This window comes from Sminthopsis crassicaudata, chromosome 2 (genome assembly GCF_048593235.1).
Source record: "Sminthopsis crassicaudata isolate SCR6 chromosome 2, ASM4859323v1, whole genome shotgun sequence".
NCBI classification, from domain to species: Eukaryota; Metazoa; Chordata; class Mammalia; order Dasyuromorphia; family Dasyuridae; genus Sminthopsis; species Sminthopsis crassicaudata.
The window spans coordinates 542,248,252-542,271,148 of record NC_133618.1 but is presented as its reverse complement, the minus strand read 5'-3'; the positions used below and the strand labels follow the sequence as shown (position 1 = coordinate 542,271,148).

Sequence of the window (22,897 nt, the reverse complement as noted above, 5' to 3'; positions counted from 1 at the left end):
CGGGTCATTTAGGTCTAAACCTAAGTCCCAGAGAGGGAAACTAATTTACCCAAATTCAGACAGTAAAATGTGAACCAGGATTACTGTGAACTAGGACTTATAGAGCCAAGCAAGACCAGCACTTGGGTCTTCTGAGATCCAGTCTAACGCTGGCTTCTATCCAGCCTCCTTTCAAGGAAACCAGATTTAGAAGTGTCTTAGAGGTCACCTAGAACAACTTTCTTCCCTAGAACACAAGGGGAAACAGAGGCTCAGAGAACTGAAGCGATTGCCCAAAATAATAGAGGATGGAAACAGTGGAGTGAAGATTTGAATTCAGTTCTTCTAGCTTCAAATTCAGTATTCTTTCTAGTGCACCATAAGGCACAGCCATTCGGACTGGAAGAAATCTCAAAAATCTAGCCCTTTGAGTTCAAGATGAGGTGAGGGAAATCCAGAGAAAGGAAAGGAACACCGACATAAGTCTCAGCTAGTAAGGACCAGAACCTAGCTCTCCAATGAAAGGTGTGTGATACATACCTGGGCCAGAGGCATCAGAATGACCCTTTGGCCCAGGGAGAAGGCTTTCAAGGTGGAGTTTGTGGAAGACACAGCTAGAACTTAGTCACACCCTCCAGAATCCACAGGGAAGCAAGAATCTGGCTGCTGGGTATAGGGCAAAGTCCATGAGAGTAATCTCTAGCAGGAGTCTGAAAGGCTAATCACCTGTCTTAGGGGGAAAGTGGCAGTGGGGCAGGCTCATGCCCAGCTGAGGCAAAGTTGCCTACACATCTCCCTGATGGCTTCTGGCCCCAGCCTACAAGCTGGGATCAGTTAGGAAGCCCAGAGTCTCCATTCCAATTCAGAACACGGTGCCATTTCCCTCCACCTCCCCACTCTGGCTCTCATCTTAGCTTCTAGCTTTTATTTCAGCTTACAAATTTCTTAGGAAGTTAAGTTAAAAAAGAGGAGTCCAGTTAAGTATCTATGAATGGCCTAGCCTCATAAATTCTGGTGGGCCAAGTACTGGCAGAAATATGAGACAGAGAGATGGAGAAGGGGGAAGAGGGAGACAGAAAGAGAAAGTGATGAGGAGAGAAAGATGAGGAGAGAGACAGGCAGAGGGAAAGAGAGAGACCCGGAGAGGGAGAGAGAGGGGAAAGTGGGATGAGAGGGAAACAGAAAGATGAGAAAAGAGAGGAGATTTGGGGAGAGAGAAATGAGAGAGAGGGAAAGAGATGAGAGAAGAAAAAGGAGAGAGACAGAGAAAGAGAAGAGAGACAGAGAAGAGAGAGAGGAAAGAAGAGAGAGAAGAGAGAGAGGAAAGAAGAGAGAGAAGAGAGAGAAGAGAGAGAGAGAGAGAGAGACAGACAGAGACAGACAGAGACACACAGAGAGAGAGAGAGAGAGAGAGAGAGAGAGAGAGAGAGAGAGAGAGAGAGAGAGAGAGAGAGAGAGAACACATACCTTTCTCCTCCTTCCCTATGAAGGAGTCACTGCTAACTCCTAACTCCTCTAGCTAGACTGAGGAAGTGTGCACAGTTCTGTCTTCTAAGACCCTGACATTCCCTTCCCACTTGTGATTCAGAAGTTGAGCCATATGAGGAGGGAAGAGGAAACGCCATCATCTGCTGGGAAGAGATCTAGACCAGGAGGCCAAAGAGCTGTGTTCTCGGCTTTATTGCAAACTGTGTAACCTTGATCATATCATATAACTTCTCCAAGTTAAATTTAAGCAATAAAACCAAAAACAATAAAACTAGTTGTTGGGGGAATGTTAATGTTGCAGATTAAACTTAAAGATGTCTTATGCTCATACACACACCCCAAAAAAACACCTGGTCATTAAACATTTACTATCACACCCCACCTGTGCTATTTATACACATCTGTAGTACATTTATTGATTTTATGTTTATTCTGCCTATATCTTATACGTACTTGTCTCCCCCCATTAAAATGCAGCTCACTGAGAGTGGAGAGCTTTTCAGTTTTTCTTCTAGTATTTCTAACATCTGGCACATAGCTGACACCAATAAAGCCTTGCTGACTGACTGAGAAGACACGGGAGGTATTTTTTGAGAAAGAACGTTGGTAGGTGTCAGAGAGTCTCTTCTCTGAAGTGTCTTGCCGGATGTTACTTTAAAGCAGAGGGTAGAGGGGAGGAGGAGCATGGCTGCAATATCTGGTGCTCTCTCTTGTTATTCTTTTTAACAAACAAGGCTGCCGGTATCCGAAGGAGGAGGGGGAGAGCCAGGCTCTTAGGAGCTCTTAAGAATTTCCTGTAGGTTTTGTCTTTCTCCCTCCAGATACTGCCTCTCAGGGCTGAGCCAGCAGAGCCAGATTCTAACCACACTCGCATCCCACGGTGGAGACGCAGACCTGGCAGGCAGTTAGTTGCAGGGAGGCCCCGTTAGGCATGGAGGAGAATGGAATCAGGGGCCCTGGCAAGTAAAAGATGGGAGTCAGGGAGGAGTAAGGCAAGCGTTGACAGAGATGCCCCGGATATCTGCACGTAAGTAAGCAGGGTGGGGGGGACATGGAAGGCAGAAGGACACATGGCCCTGGGAGAACCTGAAGGAACAAAGAGTCTCTGCTTCTCTCTTAAAACCTGACTTTCAACCCGTTCCCAGCTTGCAATGCTCAAGACATTCTTACAGCTTCAAGAACTTGGTGAAGCTGGATTCCCAAATAAGCACAGGGAGGGAATACTGGCCTGGGAAGCAGAGAGAACCAGATTCAAGTTCCCCCTCTTGATGCCTCTTGGCCACGCCATCCCAGGCAGATGGCCTAACCTTTCAGTGAACAAGGCAATTCCGGGACAGAATTGCAGAGAAAGTGCAGATCTGCATTAACAGAAGGACAATCCTCACTGGGGAGTTTCCACTATCGAGCGATTCATGAGACCAATTCCCTTCAGGAATTGATCAAACTAGAAGTTCCCCGGGGACTCTTCCTAGCACCAAAGTTTTATGATTCTATGGTCTCTAAACGATAGCTGTAGTACCTATCTGATAAGATTTTTACAAGGTTCACTATGAGAGGATTCAGTTGCCTTCTACAATGGGTAGGGGAAGAATAAAAGATAAAGGAAAATAAATATAAATGTAAAAGGAAAAATAAAGGAATAAAGCTCAGAACTGAAAATAAAAGCAAATTGAATTTAGAAAAGAAAAAGAAATAAGGAAGAAAAGTGAACCTTGGGAGTTTAAGTGATTTCTTAAAGGGGGCACGGCAAGTTGACCACAAAGCCAGAACTAGAACCCTGGGGACCTTCCCAACTCTAGGTTTATGGTCCCTTTGACTTTCCATCTCTGCTCTTTTCCCTTCTTCACACAGGTCCAGCTAGAAGCAGAATCACTAAACTGGGTGTCATAGTTGCCTTGAACTTGGTAAGGCCCCGGGATACAAGAGCTCCCTGGTTTTCTTCCAAACAATTAGTAGAGGCAATGGCTTTCTGAGAGGGGGAAAGGGATGTAGAAAAAAATCTTGGTGATCTAAAAAGAAATATCAGTGAATGATGATGTTTAAAAAAAAAAAAAAAAAAGTTAGGATGAAGTGTCTCCCTCTTCACCAATGGAGCATTTAAGGCAGAGAGACCTCTTCTAGATTTGGCAAATCCCCCCAATAAAGTCAGAAATAGAACCAGCAATTCCCACCTCCCCTGTCCATTTCCTTTCCCTCCCCCAAGCAGGTCTTTCCAAGTCTGAGCAAATGTACATTTCCTTCCGTTGAATAGTAAGGATGCTATCACAGGATTCTAACAAATCCGTGGCATATTAGAACTAAAAAGGAACAAATCAAACCCACCATTTTTACAGGGGAGGGAATAAAGTCCCAAAAAGAAATGATCATAAGAGACCTTAGAGGCTACCGAGTCTAGAGCCCTCATTTTGTTGTTGATGTAAAAGGCCGGAACCCTGGAAAAGAATACTTGAAAAATTACAGCAGGATTCTAGCCCTCCTCAGTTAATGGTTTTTTTTGTTTGTTTGTTTTGTTTTGTTTAATGGCATCAGGGGATGATACATGAACGAAATCATCCGCTTCTTTTCTCTTCCATAATCAGCAAAGCCCAGGGACAAAACAAAAGTCAAGATGACCCGTGATGGCCTGGGATGAAAATGGATGACCTCGGCCTAATAAAAATATCAATCTGGGAGGGAGGCAGTGACTAGTGTCCCTCATTTTACATATGAGGAAACCAAGGGATAGAGGAGCTAAGTAGTCACCAAAGCTACTAAGTACTGAGACCAAACCAGAAATCATCCTATTGACTCTAAGTCCAGTACTCCATTCACTGAACCACTTAATTGCTGCAAATGCAATAATATGTACAAAGTGCTTAGTGCCATTCCTGCTCTTAAATGCTTATTCTCTCTTTGTTTCCTTCCTTATAAAAGCTGTTTCTTCTGCAGATCTCCATTGTCCTTAGCACATTGTGATAGTGCCAGCTGAACCCATTAGTAGGACATCAGCTTTCACAAAAGCCTTCTATAATTTCTTAGCTCAGATCCTAAATAAGACTATATATATTCCAGAGCTTTGAGAGGGGAAAAAAATCTATGTGTGTCCAAGTAAAACTAAAAGCCTAATATAATAATTCCCACTTTTTTAGGACTTTTCAGTTTGCAAAACACTTTATATAAAGGATGTACCCTAAGTCTTAGTGCACTTTTAAGCTAATAAAAATTTTTAGTGCAGTAAGACTTTTAGGACACTCTGTATGTGATCTCATTTAAGCCTCCCAAAGATCCTGTGAAGTAGGTAATATTATTATCCCTGTCTTATAGATGGGAAACATGAGGCTCAGAGAATTTTAGTGCCTTAACCAATGACACACAAATTGTTAAATATATGAGGCAAGCTGAGAACCTCTAAGGAAAAATGGTACAACATGGGCTGCCAAGGAAAATGGAGAGAATTCGGGGTTTCAAGTCTCTCTGAATCCTAGCCTTGTAACCTTGGGCCTTTGGTACTTTCATCTATAAAAGGAGGATTTGGGGGCTACATGGCCTCTTAAGGTGCTTCCAGCTTGAAATCTAGAATTCAATGAATACAAATAAAGAAACATCATAATAATTTAGGAGCGGATGGAGCACTAACAAGGTGGTGGGGAAAACTTGGGGAAGGATTCAAGATGGAGGAAACATGTATTCAAGATGGAGGAAACATGTAAGTTTAAAGGAAGAGAAGGATTCTGAAAAGGGGACAAGACAAGAAGTTCATTCCAGGAATTAAACCACAGCTAGATAATAATATAAAGCAGTGTATTTGAGTGCCAAAGAGGAGAGAAAGGAATAGAAGGAGAAGGACCCACCTGAACTAAGCCTTGGAAAAAACAAGATTTAAATAAAGAATTGCACAGAAGTTATATCAGGAAAAAGCAAATGGCAACAGCCAGAGCAATAGTCCAGAAGAGCCATGTCCCAGAATAATAGAAGATAAATCTGGAGAGCTAAGGAGAGAAGAAATCATGGAGGCCCTGGAAGGCCAAGCTGGGCCAAGCTGCCCCTTTAATGCCCTTGGACAAATGCCTGTGTATGCATGAGTCTGAGAGCAAATGCCTATTTAAGAATGAGAATGTGGGGATGTATAAAAAGCACACAGGTGTATGGAAATATCCCAATTATTTCTACTGCTTCTCAAACTTCACCTTTCCTGCCCTAGGTCCCACCAATTCTGATGTAACCTAAGCAATTGCTTGGAACCTCCTTCTCTTAGACAAAGAAAAACTGACTTTTTAATAGGAAAATGCAGCAATGACCAGAACACTGAACTGAAGTCAGAAGACCTGAGTTCAAGTTCAACTTCTGCAACTAACTGCTTCTAGAGCTTTTTTTTTTCTTGAGAGAGAGAGAGAGAGAGAGCAGAGAGAGAGAGAGCAGAGAGAGAGAGAGAGAGACAGAGAGAGAGAGAGAGAGAGAGAGAGAGAGAGAGAGAGAGAGAGAGAGAGAGAGAAAGAGAGAGAGAGAGAGAGAGAGAGAGAGAGAGAGAGAAGAGAGAGAGAGAGAGAGAGAGAGAGAGAGAGAGAGAGAGAGAGAGAGAGAGAGAGAGAGAGAGAGAGAGAGAAAGAGAGAGAGAGAGAGAGAGAGAGAGAGAGAGAGAGAGAGAGAGAGAGAGAGAGAGAGAGAGAGACTTTTAGTAGATGGGAGACTCTTACACCATTTTTTTTTTCCTTCTTGCTCACAGCACAATATTCTTTTCTGTGAGGCTCCAGAGCGCACTATGAAAGCTATTAACAGACACAAAAAGTTAGAAAACAGCTTCTTTTGATGTTACCATTATTTGTGGTGTCTGGTGTCTAGTGACCCCAGCCAGGATTTTCTTTGGCAAAGATACTGAAGTGGTTTGCCATTTCTTTCTCCAATTCACTTTACAGATGGGGAAACTGAGGCAAGCAGAGGGAAATAATTTACTCAGGACTTAAAAGTTAATTAAATAAACTAATTAAAATTTAAAATCAGAATTAAGAATTAAATTTTTTTAAGTGATTTACTCAGCTAGGAAGTGTCTGAGGCTCGGTTTGAACCCAGGAGGATGACTCCTGTCTCCTGTCAGGCCCTTCCCTCTTTGATAAAAGCAGTCATTTCGGTCTAGTCCTTTGTTGAGTTCATGGTTTCACATGTATTGTGTATATGTAATAGGCAATCTTGAAAAATATGAAATTTACTATAATGGATAAATAAAATTATTTACAAATTTACAAATTTTCTTCTATCTGCAATGACATAACATCCAGAATTCTAGGATGTACCCTTTTAGATAACATTTTGGAGAATCTCTAGGGTTTCTTCTAATAATAAGGATAATAAATGAAATTAATATAATAACCAGATTAAAAGCATTTTACATATCACTCCATTTGATTCTCACAACAAGGGTATAAATATTATAGGTATTTTGCTGATAAAGCAACCAAGAATCAAAAGAATTAAGTGTCTTTCCTATCCATAGCCACACAAGTAGAAGGTACAGAAAAAAGGATCTGAGCCAAGACTTTCTGGATTCTGAAAGCAGCCTTTCCACTGACACGCCTTGTCTTTCCCTCCTTTGGCTTTCACAAGTGATGATTCTCTGTCACAGATGGTCTGGTACTCTTGCATACAGCCAAGGACAGAGAAACCAAAAATACTTTAGTGACCACTTCTCCAAACATCGGTGTCAGGGGGAGATAACCTCCCTAGGCCTGAGAGTGCGAGCGTTATTTGCCAAGTTTCTGCACTTGGGCCTGAGAGGCAGAAACTCAGGCTGAAGTGGAGATAAGCAGGAACCGTTCCCAACACCGGGGTCAAAGATCCAGCAGCAGAGATCAGGGCCCTCCATCCCGGTCAGTCACTCCAAGTAGGAAACCTGACTCAGCTTTTCCCACAAAAGATTCTTATTCCCAAATCCAGCCCTTAGCAGACACAAGATTCTTTCTTGCTTTGTTTGGCTAACAACTACTCAGTGGTCCCAGGGCTTAATAGCCCCATGGCATCTCTCCTATCTGAGCTTCCCACCACAGTACAATAAAAGTGTCCTGGATTTGGTTCATAAGTTCTGTTTTAACTTGTGTCTCCTGGGCAATTCAACCAACTTCCCTGGACTTGCTTTTTCATCTATAAAACGTGGGTGTTGGGCTAAGTGGACTCTTTGATACTTTAAAGTTCTAAATCAAAATCATTCATTTGGGAAGGTCCCCAAGGAAAGATCAGAAATGTGGGTGCTATGAAAAATGAATACAAGGGATAATGTTATAAAAAATTACTCATGCATATATAATGTCAAAAAATTATTTAAAAAATTAAAAAAAAAAGAAATGTGGGTGCTATTAAAACTCTGGGTTACTCATCTTAGGCCTGATCAGGTAAGATCACAGAGCATAATGGGTTCCCCTTGAGGAGGGGAGGATCCAAATGTATCCCTTGAGGTAAATTAGAAAGAGTTAAAGTACGGGTATACCTTGAAGATATTCTGGGTTTAGTTTAAGACCACTGAAATAAAGCGAATATCACAATAAAGCAAGTCACACAATATTTTTGGTTTCCAAGTGCATATAAAAGTTATAGTGACACTATATTGTATTCTATTAAGTGCAATAGTATTATATCCAAAAAAAGGCAAGATATATATATCTTAATTTTAAAATACTTCATTGCTTAAAAAAATGTTCTCTTATGAGCTTTAGTGAGTTATAATCTTTTTTGCTGGTAGAGGTTCTTGCCACTACACTGATGGCTATTGATGGCTGATAGCAGGGTAATAGTTGCTGAAGGGTGGGGTATGCTGTAACAATTTTCTTTTTCTTTTTTTTTTTTCTGAGTCAATTGGGGTTAAGTGACTTGCCCAGGATCACACAGCTAGGAAGTATTAAGCGTCTGAGACCAGATTTGAACTCAGGTCCTTAGCAATTTCTTAAAATAAGACAACAATAAAGTTTGTTGTTATCAATTGACTCTTCCTTTCATTTGAACATTTATAGGTCATTGTAGTTGGTGTTGTTAATTGGGCTAATTTCAGTATTCCTGTGTCTCAAGGAATAAGAAAACCTGAGGAGAGGGAGAACTATTGGTTAATGAAGCAGTCAAAACACAAAACAACATTTACAGATTATATTCACTGTCTTATATGGATATGGTTTATGGTGTCCCATAATAATTATAATTGTAATTTTAAATATTACTGATCACAAATCACCACAACAGATATAATAATACAAAAATTTTAAATATCATGAAAATTACTAAAATGTGACCCAGACATAATGTGAATATATGCTATTGGAAAAATGCATTTGATTTGTTAAATGCAGGGTTACCATAAAGCTTCAATTTATAAAAAGTGCAGTATTTTCAAAATGCAATAAAATGAAGTACAATAAAATGAGAAATACCTATTCAAAGCCAAGATTGTTTTTCACAAGGTAGGAAAGGAAGATGGTGAATGGTAGAATAATAATGACATCTACTTCCCTTCCCCTCCACCTATTTCTCCAAATCCAAAGAGAAAAGGGAAGAGGGGTGTGGAAGAAGAAATACTCAAGATAATAAAGTAAAAAAAAAAAAAAATAGGGATCTATCAGTTCAGTGATATAGAGAACTCCCTCTGTCAATGCAGGTTATCCCATTCTTCATGACTTATAGCCCTAGGAAACTGCATAGAACACAGAGGTTATAAGTGATTTGCTTGGATCATGTGGCTGCTATATATCCGAAGCAGGATTTGAACCCTGGTTTTAAGGCCAACTTTTTATTCCTTATGTTACACTGCCTCTCACAAAACATTAACAACAACCCCATGAGAGATAGTTCTAACCAAGAAAACTCTTCTTCTAAAATCCTACAAAATAAAGATCTTCTATAGGAGATGATTAGGACTACTTAGCCCACCCCATGCCCTGATCTTTTTCTAGGGGCTGAAGTAGTGATAGACAATAAAGCAACATAGTCTGCCAGGGTCCCACTTCCATGGGCTGAAACTGACTGAGAACCTACTATACTAGCAAGAAGCTGGGCTTCAGGTTACAAAGGCAGAATCTAATCCAGATCCCGGGCAAACTTAGCCCTGACTTTCTTCACTCCTCCCCCCCTCCAAACAGGATCCACATCAGCAAGGGCAGCTGGTCCCCAGCATCAATAACTGTCAAGATTTTTACCTCCCCCACTTCCAACAGATGCTCCGGCTCCCTCCTTCTTCAGGATGAGTCAGCTCCCTGCCTGGATAACTCAATTTGAACTTTAAACTGCCAGGAATCCTATTCTTTTTGCAAAAAAGGGCTTCTCTGACCCTTTGAAGCCGTTTCTCTTTGTTTTTTCACTTTTTAAAGAAAAAAAAGTGGGGGAAGGCAAAAGTTCTTACTCTTAAGAACTTTTCAGGAGGCCAAAATAACTTCTGGGCCATGTCTCCCATAATGCATTCTATGTTGATTTTCTCAGAGAAAGGGAGCCAAAGGTAATAGAAATATAGTCTCATGGTCTGGTTTTAGCCTAAAGAGAGTGTGTATGTATACACATGCATATACCCTTGAGTGTGTAAAGAAAGGCAATATGGTGGAGAGAGCACTGAATGAGGAACAAAAAGAACCAGACTTGAATTCAGGATCTGTCACTTATTACCTATCCAGCCTCAGAAAACAGGTATCAGCCTCAGTTTCTTCATCTGTATCTGTACTTCTGAGTTAAAAGTGAGACATCAGAGACTTTCTATTCCAACCCTTTTCCCACCCTACCACCTTGCTGAATGAAGGTCCTCCAAGGCAGCAGTTACTTGATTTTTCTGTTTCAGCAACATTGCAGTTATTTAATAAAAGTTCACTGAATTGAGTTTGACTCCATCCAATCTCTGATTACAATAAAGGGTTCCCTCCCATCACACCTTCTCCATGATTACCTCCTCTGTCAGTAAAATGGAGCATCTAACATCTGGTTCTAAATCCAAGACCCTGTAAGGTAATTCTGAGAGTTCATGTCTGTGAGTTGCACATGCATAAATGAACCAGTAAGATTCCGTGTCAGTATGTTAAACATATTTCTTAAATACATCTTTTATAATCAGGAAGTCAGAAGAAATGTTGAAAAAATTTCCATTCCTGTTCAACTATTACTTGCTTTCAAGACCTTGAAAGGAATTCTGCCCTGGGAGTCCTGGATTTAACAAACCTGGTACAACAAATATAACTCAGATCAGAGACTTCATCATGGTCCACTTTTTTTTTTTTTTTTAATACAAACTAGTTTTCAGAAAGATTACATCACCTTTCTATCAAGCTGTGAGCTTAAAAAAGAGAAATTCCTGGGAGCCATGGAGAGTCAGAAATGAGAACAGGAGAAAGGGATCAACAGGTCAGGTCTCTGCCCTGAGCCTAGTCAGAGCTCTTAATGAGAAACTGTTTAAAAATGAATAACAATTTAAGGCTAGTCTGACCATAGCAAAACAGTCAACTACACTCCCATAAATAGAGAAGTCTGCCACTCTGATCCCTTCGCCCCAAGCCGCAAATTTCCAAAGAGGCAAACCTGCGGTCATGTTCTCTGAGGCTCACCTGAAAACTGAAAATAAACCTCAGGCTGGGAACATTCATTTTTAAAACCACTAGTGTCTGGGTGCAGTTACCAGGCAGAGCCCTGGGAAACTGGTTTACGGTTGCAATAAGACAAGGGTAAACAGACTTGGCTGCAACTGTTATCCACAGGCTCTTACCTCCCCAATTCTTCTCCAATTTCATATACGTCCTCCACCTTCTGCTGTTTGAAGGTCGCCATATTTGGGCTCCTCATTGAGACTTGGAGCTAATGCACCTGTCAACGAATGGGAAGGAAGAGGTGTTAGAAAGCGTGGATCTGAAAAGAAATCAGGCTGCAGAGAAAGCACAAACTAAAACAACAGGTACTGGAAACTTATTTTCAAATATTGTGACCCTCCTCTCCAATGCCCAATATATCACATCACCAACTGTGGGGGGAACTGGGAAAGAAACCTTCCTCCATAGGAGGTATTCTGGGTACTACTACCACAAAACTGTTTATTCTCCCTCTTTGTGCAATGGTTTTAAAGTCAGGAGCAAAACCCAGAAGGGAGTCAAACAAAATGTTATATATATAAAATATATTATATGTTAAATATATAATATATTATATTAAATAAACATATACATGATATATTATATTAAATAAAAATATATGTGTATAATATATTATGTTATATATATAAAATATATATAATATGTGTTATATATAAAATATATTTTATATATTATATGTTATTTATATTAAATATATTATATCCCTACATTTCTGATCTCTATAAGCTTTTTAAACTCCTGTCTGAGCAACATTTCTTTGGATATTAGTACATGCCATTATCAACTATATTACTGCTTTGGCCCTGTTGAGTCTGGAAAAAGATCCATTAACTTTTTGGCACAGGGCATTACAACCTGTATATGAAGCCAACTAAAGCAGGCCATCTGAAATTGTTCTTGGCGGTGCTGCACTGATATCCCACTTATCTAAGGGTCAGATTTCCAGGCTTTGAAGTGGCACAGAGCACATACAGCCCCACAGGTAGAAGCAAGCCAGAAAGGCCTGAAAGAGTCGTCCAAAGTCCATAGAAAAGATGTTCAGGTAGCTCTCACAGAATTCTAATTCACTTGGGTTTCTAAAAGCAAACAGTAGAAGTGGCAAATCAACTAGAAATAGTTCTACTGAAAAGTGGAATGGACTAGATGACCCTGGAGGTCCCTTCTAGCTCTGTCTATAAGTCTGTGACAGAAAAAGTCTGAAAGTAAAAGAAGAAACCCCCCACCACCAAAGTCTAAAAAAGCAGACATAAGGATTATAAAAGCAGTCTTCTAGGTTCATTTAATGTAGGTGTTAATGACATTCTATACATCATCAGGAAGAAACTTCACTAAGAATTGGAGAAAAAATTACAATAACCCATCCAAACCCATCCAAAAATAACCCAAAGTGTCAAAATTCAGTGCTCATTTATTGATAGTGGATTTGGATATTGGTAGGATCATTTTGGAAAGTAATCTGAGTAAACAGAATCATAAAATAAGAATATAATTTGCCCAATACTATTGAGAATATACTACAAGTATTATCCTAAAGAAAAAGACATTTTTGTTCTAATACATACACAACTACACAAACAGGAAGGTAATAAACATTTATTAAGTGCCCACTTTGTACCAGGCACTGTGCTAAGCCCTGATGATACAAATGAAACCTAAAATGACAGACCCTAACCTCGAAGAGTTTACATTGTAATAGGGGAAGATAAAATATAAAAGGAAGCAGAAAAGCAGAAGGGGGATGGGGATAAAGAGTACCTATGGAGGGCTATAGTGTCTGAAGTATGTAAAGTAAGAAGCTGAAACAAGAATAAAATATAGCCACTCCAGCACATCCCCAAAATGGAGGTTCACCATTGAGTCACTGCAGAGGGATATTTTAGAATAAGAAAACTCCAGATACAAACGCTTACAAATCAAGAAGTATTTATTAAGCACATGCCCAAATTGTGCCAAGGATACTAATACAAAAATATAAAGCAATCCCAATCGCTATTTACATTGGGATTTAAGGTTCCTATTTACAAGAAGTTTATATTCCCAAAAAAATAGACAAGTACATACAAAAAATATAAACAGCATAAATACAGTGACTAGATACAAATATATAGTTAATGGTAATAGCATTTGTATATCACTTATGTACTAAGCAATGTCCTACAAATATTATCTTAGTTGATCCTTAATGACCCTACAAGATAGTTGCTATTATTGTCTCTATTTTATAGTTGAGAATTTTATAGTTTTATAGTTGCCATGAGGCAAACAGGCCATAACTAGCCCAAGGTCCAGCTAGTAAGTGTCTGGAACTGGACCTGAACTCCTGACTCCAAGCCCAGAACACCCTCTATCTCCCTAACTTGGAAAGAGGGAACTAGCACTTGGGGGAAATCCGGAAAGGCTTCCTGGTGTCCAGACAGTGCTTGATCTGTGTTGTGAGGGAAGAGTTCCACCTCCTACACCAAAGCCTCTCCTGATTTCTCCAACTGCTAGCCCCCTTTTCCGAATCACCTTGTATTGAGGCAGGTTGGTTACCCAGAGGTAAGGAGGGAGTGCATTCCAGTGGAGAGCCAGTACAAAGCACAGAGATGGGTGTAAAAGACAAGGAAAAGATCAGTTTGAATCAGAGTGTGAAAGAGAAAGTCATGTACAATGAGGACAGAAAGATGGATTAGAACCAGGTTATGAAGATTTTTAAAAGCTAAATAAGAGGTTATGTTTTATTCCAGAGGAAATAGGCTGCCACCAAAGTCCAGATCCGAATTTAAAGAATACTACTTTGGCAATAATATATAAGATTTATTGGAGTGGGGAAGAGACTTGAAACAGGAAGCTAATGAAATTGTGCAGGTGAGAGGTAATGAAGACCCGGACATCTTCACAGGAGAGGAAGAGGCCATTTGAGATGGATTCTTCAGTGGTAAAAGCACAAAATTTGATTACAAGAAATAAAGATGGTACCAAGCCTAAATCCTTGGCTGATTAGAAGAATGGCAGCATGATCAATAAAAATAAAGAATTTGGGAAGAGGAGCAGATTGAAGGGAGGAGGGGAAATCAACAACACAAAATAAATCTGCAATACTGGATCCAATATTGGATACTTGTCTGATCATCCTAGGGCATTAGTCTGCCCCACCTAAATGAGCCGGAGTTCATCTTCAAAAGGTTGCCTGCTACTATCAGAAGATGATCTGATGCACAGGGCAGAGGAGTGATCCGTGGATGGGGGGACAATTTCCCTAAGGACACTTATGCAAGTGATACTGTGTATACCTGGCTAGCAGTTGGGTTAGACCTGTATTGTAACTGCTTTAAAGAGTGATACCTGCCAAAGAACTGGAAACTGAGGAGATGCCCATCAATTGGGGAATGTGATATGTGATTATGATGGAATATTATTTTTCTACAGGAAATAATGAGCAGAATGCTCTCAGAAAAACCTGGAAAATGACTCAAGCAAAGTGAAATGTTCCATGAATAAAGTAATAGCAATATTGTGGGATGATCAGTGAATGACTTTGCTATTCTCAGCAACACAATAATCCACAATTACTCTGAAGGACCTTTGATGGAAAATGCTATCCATATCCAAAGAAAGAACCAATTGTATTTGAATACAGATCAGAAGCATATTTTTTTTATTTTTACTTTATTTATCTTGAGTGTTATTTGAGGAGGGGGAGAGGAGATCTATGTTTTCTTTCACAACATGACTTTTATGGAAATGCTTTGCATAACTTCACATGTCCCTCATTAAAGGGGAGGGGGTATGAGTGAGGGGCAAAGGAAAAAACTAGAAGTCAAAGTTTTAAAAAAACAAATGTAAAAATTTATTTTACATGTAATTGAGAAAATTAAAATAGTAGCTATATATATGTGTGTGTGTGCGTATATATATAAAATATATGTGTGTATATATATAAAATATATGTGTGTATATATATCTATATATATATATCTATCTATATATATATATATATATTTTTTTTTTTTTTTTAAGAGAGTGATACCTGACATAGAAAAGGAAAAGTTGGGAATTTCCACCATAGAAGGAAGAAGGGACAGGGAGAAGAAAGCTGTGATTGAGCTGAAGACAAGCCCTATTTGAGAATGGGAAGGGATCCACTTTCTACCTTCTACCTTCCATTGGTTAGTCACATACCTACTGAGGTCAGACCATGAGATAAGGCCCATATGGGGCAATAAGATCCTTTACTTTGGAAACTACTGGCCCAGAGCATTGAGAGGTTAATCGAATTGCTTATAGTCACTCTGTTAGTATGTGTGAAAGGGTTTAAGTGAAAGTCTTCCTAACTCACATTTTGGAGGAGTTGTAATCTCTCAAATCACAACTGCTCTTGTAGCTGACTCTTATTATATTTAATCTGGAAAAAAAAAAAAGGAAAACCAACGGAGATCCACTTACTGCTTTCAAGGCCATGAAATGAAAGGAATCCGAGGACAGAATCCAAGAAGTCTGGGTAGATGGAAATGCACAGATAGTCTAGCACAACTTGGAAAACCAAGTATGGGTTGCAATCTGTGGAGGACCCCCACAGAAATATTCAAATGAGGGAGCAATACAGTAGTGGCAGGGGAAAGAAGTGGCTTATTATAGAAGAATAAATTCAAAAACAAGTAAAGATGATCAGCCTTCCCAAAGTGATGTTACTTCATTTATTTAAAAGACAAAATATATGCTGAAAAAGTTGGGAAAAATATGTGGTATAAAACTAAACAGGGGGCCTCAGTATAGTCACTTCAATTATAATTTCCTAATTTTCTTGGGGCGCTTTGGACCACCCTCCTCTCACTATCACTCAGGGAGAGAGACTCTCCCTAGAGAAGGGGACATCCTTCTGGGTTCCAGTCCTTGCTTCTCCCACCAGTTAGCTAAGAGACCTTAAGCTAGTCACACTTCCCTTCTCAATCTTTCATACTTGGAGAGATCAGGCAGATTTTTTTTTCTAATCATTTTTCAGTCCTATCCATCTCTCTCTGTGACCCCATTTGAGGTTTTCTTGGCAAAGATATTAGAGTTGTCATTTTACAAATGAGGAAACAGAGGCAAAGAGAGTTTTAAGATCACACAACTAGTAAATTCTGAGGCCACATTTGAACCCACGAAGACTCCAGGACTGGTATTCTATCCATTAATCCACCCAGTTATCCTGGACAGCATCTTAAGAGATGATCTAGTCCAGGTTCTCTTCACCTTTTTGTGTGTCATGGAACCCACCTACAGTCTTGTGAGACCTATGGACCTTTCATTAGAATAATAATTGAAATAAATACTAAATTTCAATTACAGGTTGTATTAAAATAAGCTGTAATTTTTTTCCTAATCAGTTCACAGATCTCATAAAATCTTTCTATGTAAAGAAGTCATGAACTCCATTCCAAATTAATAATCCAATTCCAATCTAATGAACTCAGTTTGTGATTAAGGAAATCAGGCCTAGCGAGATTAAGACATTACTTTCTAAGAATACCAAAACAAAACAACCTCATCTTTCAAAGAATTTGTATGTCATTATGGGGATACAAGTTGTAAACAAATGAGAAAATAAATAAAAAGGAATTTCAAAAGTGAAAGTCTGTTGGGGAAAATGAGGAAAATCACTGTGGCTTATTCCTAAATTTATTAAAATCAGTGTTAGAGCTAAAAGGAGCTTAGTAGAAATCAATTTTACATTAGGAAAATCGAGGTTCATGAATGTTAAATAATTATCTGAACTCTCAATTCCAATCAGCATTTGCCCAGTATACAACTTTATATACCAAACACTTGCGATTCTTTTGTTTACTAAAGAGAAAAACTGAGACCCTTAAGGTGGCTGAAAAGACACAATGATTATGAAAATTCGAGCACTGCTGAAGGGTAAGGGCTTGTTATTTTGCCCACTCACCCCCTCTCCCTCCAGTCTCCCAAGGCAGAAATCTCATCCATCCCACCCCACCTCTAACTGCCACCCGTAAGCATTTAAGGCATGCTTTACAAAACTGAACAGACCAAAAAACAAGGCAAAACTAACCATCAATCAAGGGTCTGAGAGATCAGAAATTACCTTGGCAGGCTGCTTTTCTTCTGCCTGACAATCAGATTGTTTTAGCAGCTCCAGCAGAGCTTGTATTACCACAACGGTGATTTTTATAAAGGTCAAATATGGCAGCAGGTGGGTAAATTTCATTCTCTTTCATCCTCGCCAGCCCTTTCCTCAACCTGGAGCTCAGTTCCTAGGACACAGTGCCCTCCCTTCCAGGAGGAAGGAGACCATGTTTAGTGACCAACCCTGTCCCCTCCCCCCATTGTGGGGGCCATAACATCTCCCCATCTTCCTGCCCGGGGTTACTGCTTTACATGTGCTGGCCACCTCCTACCCCCATCCAGGGGCGAGTGAAAATCTTTCTACTGAAACTTCACTCTTCTCTTAGCCTGGGCAGATATCTCACAGGTGTGGGATATAAACCTCCATTAAAACTCCCAATCCCCAGAGCATGCTGTCTTCTCCCACATTACCTCCTACTTGGAGAGCTACAATCACCAAATCAGCCTCCCAGCTGCCAGACTGACCTCCTTCTTATTGATACTTTATACCACTATCAAATTGACCTCATTTATGAACAATTCTGATCTTGTAGAAACAAAAATCTAAAGTTGAAAGGGAAAGTGGAGATTTTACAAATAAAGAAACCAAGGTCCAAGGAGATAGTAGAGTCAGGACTTGAAGCCCAGATTCCAGATCCCCATTGCACCACATTACCTGCCACACCATTCCTATGATCACAACTAGACCCTCCCACACACAACTTATGACTCCTTATTTTGTCCCAATAAAATCCAATATCATTGGTCTGGTATTCATACCACAATATGAAGCTACCTTGCCTTTCCAGCTTATTTCATACTAGTCACAAATAATTATTCAGTGCTTCAACTAAATTATGTTGTTTATCATTCAGCTATACATGTCCTAAGCTTTCCTGCTTGTATGCTTTTGCTTGCATCATTCCCATGCTTAGAATGTCCTCCCAATATCTGTCTTTTGAATCTTATTCATCCTTTAAGACCTTGTTCAAATAGGGACAGCTAGGAGGTGCAGTGGATAGAGCACCAGCCCTGAAGTCAAGAGGACCTGATTTCAAAATTGATCTCAGACACTTAACACTTCCTCTCAGTGGACCTTGGACAAGTCACTTAACCCCAATTGCCTCAGGGGAAAAGTAAGGCCTTGCTCAAATATGCTTCTTCCAAGAAGCCTTCATTGGTTGATATCAGAAATTGTTTTTCCTTCCTTAGTTGGACCTGCATATTGACAACATATTTTTTTAATCTTATTATCTTTCATTATTTATTCTAATCATCTGTGAGTAACATATCTCCCCTACTAGACTACAAACTCTGTGAGGATTAAGAACTGCTCTCTGTATCCCCTAGTACCTACAATAATATTCTAAGGTAGATAGGATACGATTGTAGGTACTGGGTGATTAGATTATTATTACTAGGTAATTAGATTAACTTAATTATGGTAAACCACAAGATCATAATTCTTGGAGCTAGTCACTTAAGGATCAGTTAATCTAATCTCATTTTTTAGATGGGGAAACAGGTGATTAAAAGAACTTTCTTGAATGGTTTGAATTGAAACAACTGTCTGGGATGTGCTATAAAGCATAAATACTTCCTAGTACCTCCAATCCAACACAACTAAAACCAGACTTTTTAGGTTGAAAATCTGTTCCTTCTGAAGTGTATTTCTGTTGATGGCACTATCTTTCCCCCATTTATTCAGACTCAAAATCTTAAAGTCATTTGGGACTTCTTCCTCTACCTTGCAGCTAGGTGGTGAAGTGAAAAGAATTCTGGGCTTAGAGTTGGGAAATCCTGAATTTAAATTTGGCATCATATGTCAATTAACCTTTGTTTGCCTCAGTTTTCTCAACTGTAAAATGGGAATAATAGCACTTTCTTCTCAGGTTTGTTATGAGGATCAAATGAGATTATATTTGGAAAGCATTTGGCACAGAATAGGCACTTAATAAATATTGATTTCCTCCCTCCTTTCCCTTGTCACTCACATCCAATCAGTGGAAGATGGTAAATTTAGAGCTGGAAAACCCCTAGGACATCTAGACCAGCTTCTTTTTATACATGAGGATAGCCCTGTAAGTAGCCAGTCCAACATCTCACTGTTCTTCAGCATCTAGATTCAGGTAACTCATTGCTGTTTCTCCAACACCATGTTGCCCCACCCAGGTCCAATCCCCCATCATCTCTCACCTAGATTATTGCAATAACCTTTTAACAGATTCCTTTTTGTTCAGTGTCTCTCAGCTTCCAAGACACCCTATCAGAGAACTCTTAATGTATACACCCAAGAAATTTCCTGTGCTGGATTATCTTTAGAGATTCCCCAGAGCCTATCCAACAAAGCCTTGATTCCGGAGTGTAGTATTCAAAAGCCTCTAGAATCTGGCCTCAACCTACCTTTCCAGGCTTATTTTTGCCTACATATCCTTCCCATATCCACCAAGATAACCTACGCGTTCTGCAGTCTGTGCCTTTGATCAGGGCCAAAATGCCCTGCCCCAACCTCTGTCCATCTCCTGACCGCATCCTCCCTCCAGGGCTGGACCTCCTCCAAGGTCCAGTTCCGACTTTGTTTTTTCCTCCCTCACACTTGTCCCAGATCCCTCTTGTCAGAAGTGACATCTCCCTCCCCAGAGCTCTCCAAACACTCTGTGCTTCTCTTCAGATATGTGACTTCCCCCCTTCTGGTTTACGTATTCCATGAGTACTAGGGCTTATCTACCTCTTGTGTTTCCCTCTGATCTACCACAAGGCTTTGTACACAGATACTTAATGTTTGTAGATTGATTTGGTTCCTTTCAGTGGAAAGCAGATAATAGTTTAGAGCTGAAAGAGATCAAATGACACTTGCATTTATTTTAAACATGAGAAAACCAAAGCTCAGAGACATTGAGCCTTGCTCAGGATCATCCCTATAACAAAGGAAAGGAACCAAGATTTGAACACAGTTCTTCTGTGCTAAATTCAGTACAATTCCCATGATGCTCTGCTGCCTCTGGGAGGGTTATAAGGGTCATCTCACAGTCCAGGTTTAGCCAGATATATAAGAAGTCTCCAACCCCACCACAAATTTAGGCCCCTAGAGTCAGCCTGAGTTGGCTATGGCCTCCAGTATCTCCATTTTGGGGCAAAACTTCTTCCAACAATCCATGCTACCGGGGCCCCAGTTTACTGATTTATACACAGCTGGAATTACAGCGGTAGCCCCCAAAACAATCCACTGGCAGTGATCCCGGGAATGGTCAAACAGACCATGAGATTGGCTGGAGACCAATCCGTGGTGGGTGACATTCCACTCACCCCGAGCACATTCATCTGCAGCGGCCCTGCTTCCAGACTTCCTCTTCCCCTGGAGGAGAAGCTCCTGGCAAGGGAATTACTGTCCAAGGCTCCAATTCTTGCAAAGCCAAGACTTTCAGATACTCCTGAACCGGCCCCTGAATTGGGGATTGTAGGACTGTGAGTTCCAAGGCACCAGTATGGATAATGCTACAAAGTGATCCAGCTTCCCAACAACAAACCCACTGGTCCCTCCTTGGATTAGTGCATTCTCTCTCTCTACTTTTTCATGAAAACGGTTAGATCCTTCTAAGATGGATATCAAATAACCTAAGGGAAATGGAGGGATACTTTCAAAAATATAGATTGCCCAGATTAGCAGAAAATAAAACAAATTACTTAAAAAGTTCCATTTTAGAAAAAGAAATAGAGCAAGCTATTACTCAACTCCCTAAGAAAAATTCTCCAAGGCCAGATGGATTTACATGTGAATTCTACCAAAAATTTAAAGAACGATACTATACAAACTATACAAAAAAGGAGGACTCCTACCAAATTCTTCTTATGACACAGACATAGTACTGATACCTAAATCATATAGGATGAAAACAGAGAAAGAAAGAGAAAGAAAATTACAGACCAACTTCCCTAATGAATTTTGATTCAAAAATCTTAAATAAGATGGACATCAGTCTTTAAGGTTCATACTCCTTAAAGTTGATACTATCAAGAAAGACTTATATTTTAACTAGCCAAAGGAATGATATGAATTTAGATTTCATAGGATTGTATTCTGGGAAGCCTTAAAATGATAAAATCAAAGAGCTGGAAGAGATTTCAGACACTATCAGGCTCAATCTCCTCTTTTTACAAATAAGACAGGAAGAAACCTGAAATCAGGAAGACCCAAATTCAGATCTGGCTTCAGATACTAAATAGCTATATGGCTGGACAAGTAAGGTACTTATCCTCTGTATGCCTCAGTTTCCCATAGGTAAAATGGAGATCATAATAGTACCTACCTCCCAGGGTTATTGTGAGGATAAAATTAGTTATTCATAAAGCATTTTGAGAATCTCAAAGCATTATGGTTAGCTGACATAATAATATTATACTATTATATATTTAATATGTTACATATAATTATTTAAAATTAACATTATGTCATTTAATTTAAAATATTTAATATAATATACATTATGTTACAATGTTATAAGGAATCTAGTGCTAATGAGAGCTTAGGGATCATCTGATTCAACCCCTTTTTTATAAATAAGAAACTAAGTGGACCACAACATAGCATTTCCACTCCTTCTGTTATTGTCCACTTGCATTTTTGTTTTCCTTCTCAGGTTATTTTTACCTTATTTCTAAATCCAATTTTTTCTGTGCAGCAAGATAACTGTATAAATATGTAAACATATATTGCATTTAACATATTTAATCTGCCATCTAGGGGAGGGGGTGGGGGGAAGGAGGGGAAAAGTTGGAACAGAAGGTTTGCAAAGGTAATTGCTGAAAAATTACCCATGCATATGTCTTGTAAATAAAAAGCCATAAAAATAAAATAAAATAAAAATAAGAAACTAAGACCCTTCCCCAGAATTGAAATGTTTTGCCCAAAATCACAAATGTAGTAAAATAGCAGAGCTTAGGCAACATGGCATAGTGCAAGGAAGGATGATTTTGAAGTCAAGGGAGCTAGGTTTGACTCCTAATTCTATCACTTGTTAACTGTGTGATCTGGGGCAAAAAATATTTATAATATTGTATAATATTTTATGTAACAAATATGCTCTCCTGAGAAATATACACTCTTTGCTTCAGTACACTTGGATGCTAAGGCTAGTTTTGAAAAGAATCTCAACCCTCTTAAATTCAAAGCACTCTGGAGAAAGCTGTTTAATATGGTGGGGCTGGTATGAATCCTGCTCCAGCGCTTCGTGGACACGCAGATTGCATAAAGCAAGTTACTAAATTTCCCTGAGCCTCAGTCTCCTGATCTGTAGAATGGGGATATTGTTATTACCTGCTACCCAGAGTTTTCCTGTGGGAAAGTTCTGTGTAAACTTTAAAATGGTTTAAATTATTATTGTTATTATTATCATTGTGTTTCCTTGGCTACCTGCCCTAGGTACCAAGGATGACCTTAAGTTTTAATGGAGAGAGGCAGCCTCCAGGCAAAGAACTAGCCCTGAAGGACAGTTTAGGGCGGGGGGAGCATCTCTCAGATCCTTCCCTGTCCGCCGCTATACTCCTCTCCATCCGTACAAGTCAGACCAGATTCCCCCCTGGGGGCGGGGGTGGGGAGGGGGACAAGGGAAGCGCTGCAGGGCCGCGGGTCTGAGGGGCTGTGGCTGTGGCCCGGCTCCCCGCCTCGCGTGTTATCGGGGAGCGGCCCCTGCCCCCGGGGACAGGTGAGGACGGGGTGGTGAGGGATGAGCGAGAGGAACTCGGAGAGTGGGACGCTGACGAGGCTCCAGCTT

The 22,897-nt window shown here is 39.9% G+C and overlaps 1 protein-coding gene across 4 annotated transcripts in view; it reads right to left on the bottom strand.

The window, feature by feature from the left end:
• Positions 1–22,897, bottom strand: part of DAPK2 (death associated protein kinase 2) — a 190,114-nt gene that overhangs the window by 143,739 nt on the left and 23,478 nt on the right. For 3 of the 4 annotated variants that reach the window (XM_074294862.1, XM_074294861.1, XM_074294866.1), the window contains one exon: positions 11,159–11,256. In XM_074294862.1, coding sequence (XP_074150963.1) covers positions 11,159–11,235 — 77 coding nt within the window. In that variant the 5' untranslated portion in view covers positions 11,236–11,256. Of the gene's footprint in view, positions 1–11,158; positions 11,257–17,106; positions 17,129–22,897 lie in introns of those variants that run through there. The other variant, XM_074294863.1, reaches the window with a different exon arrangement.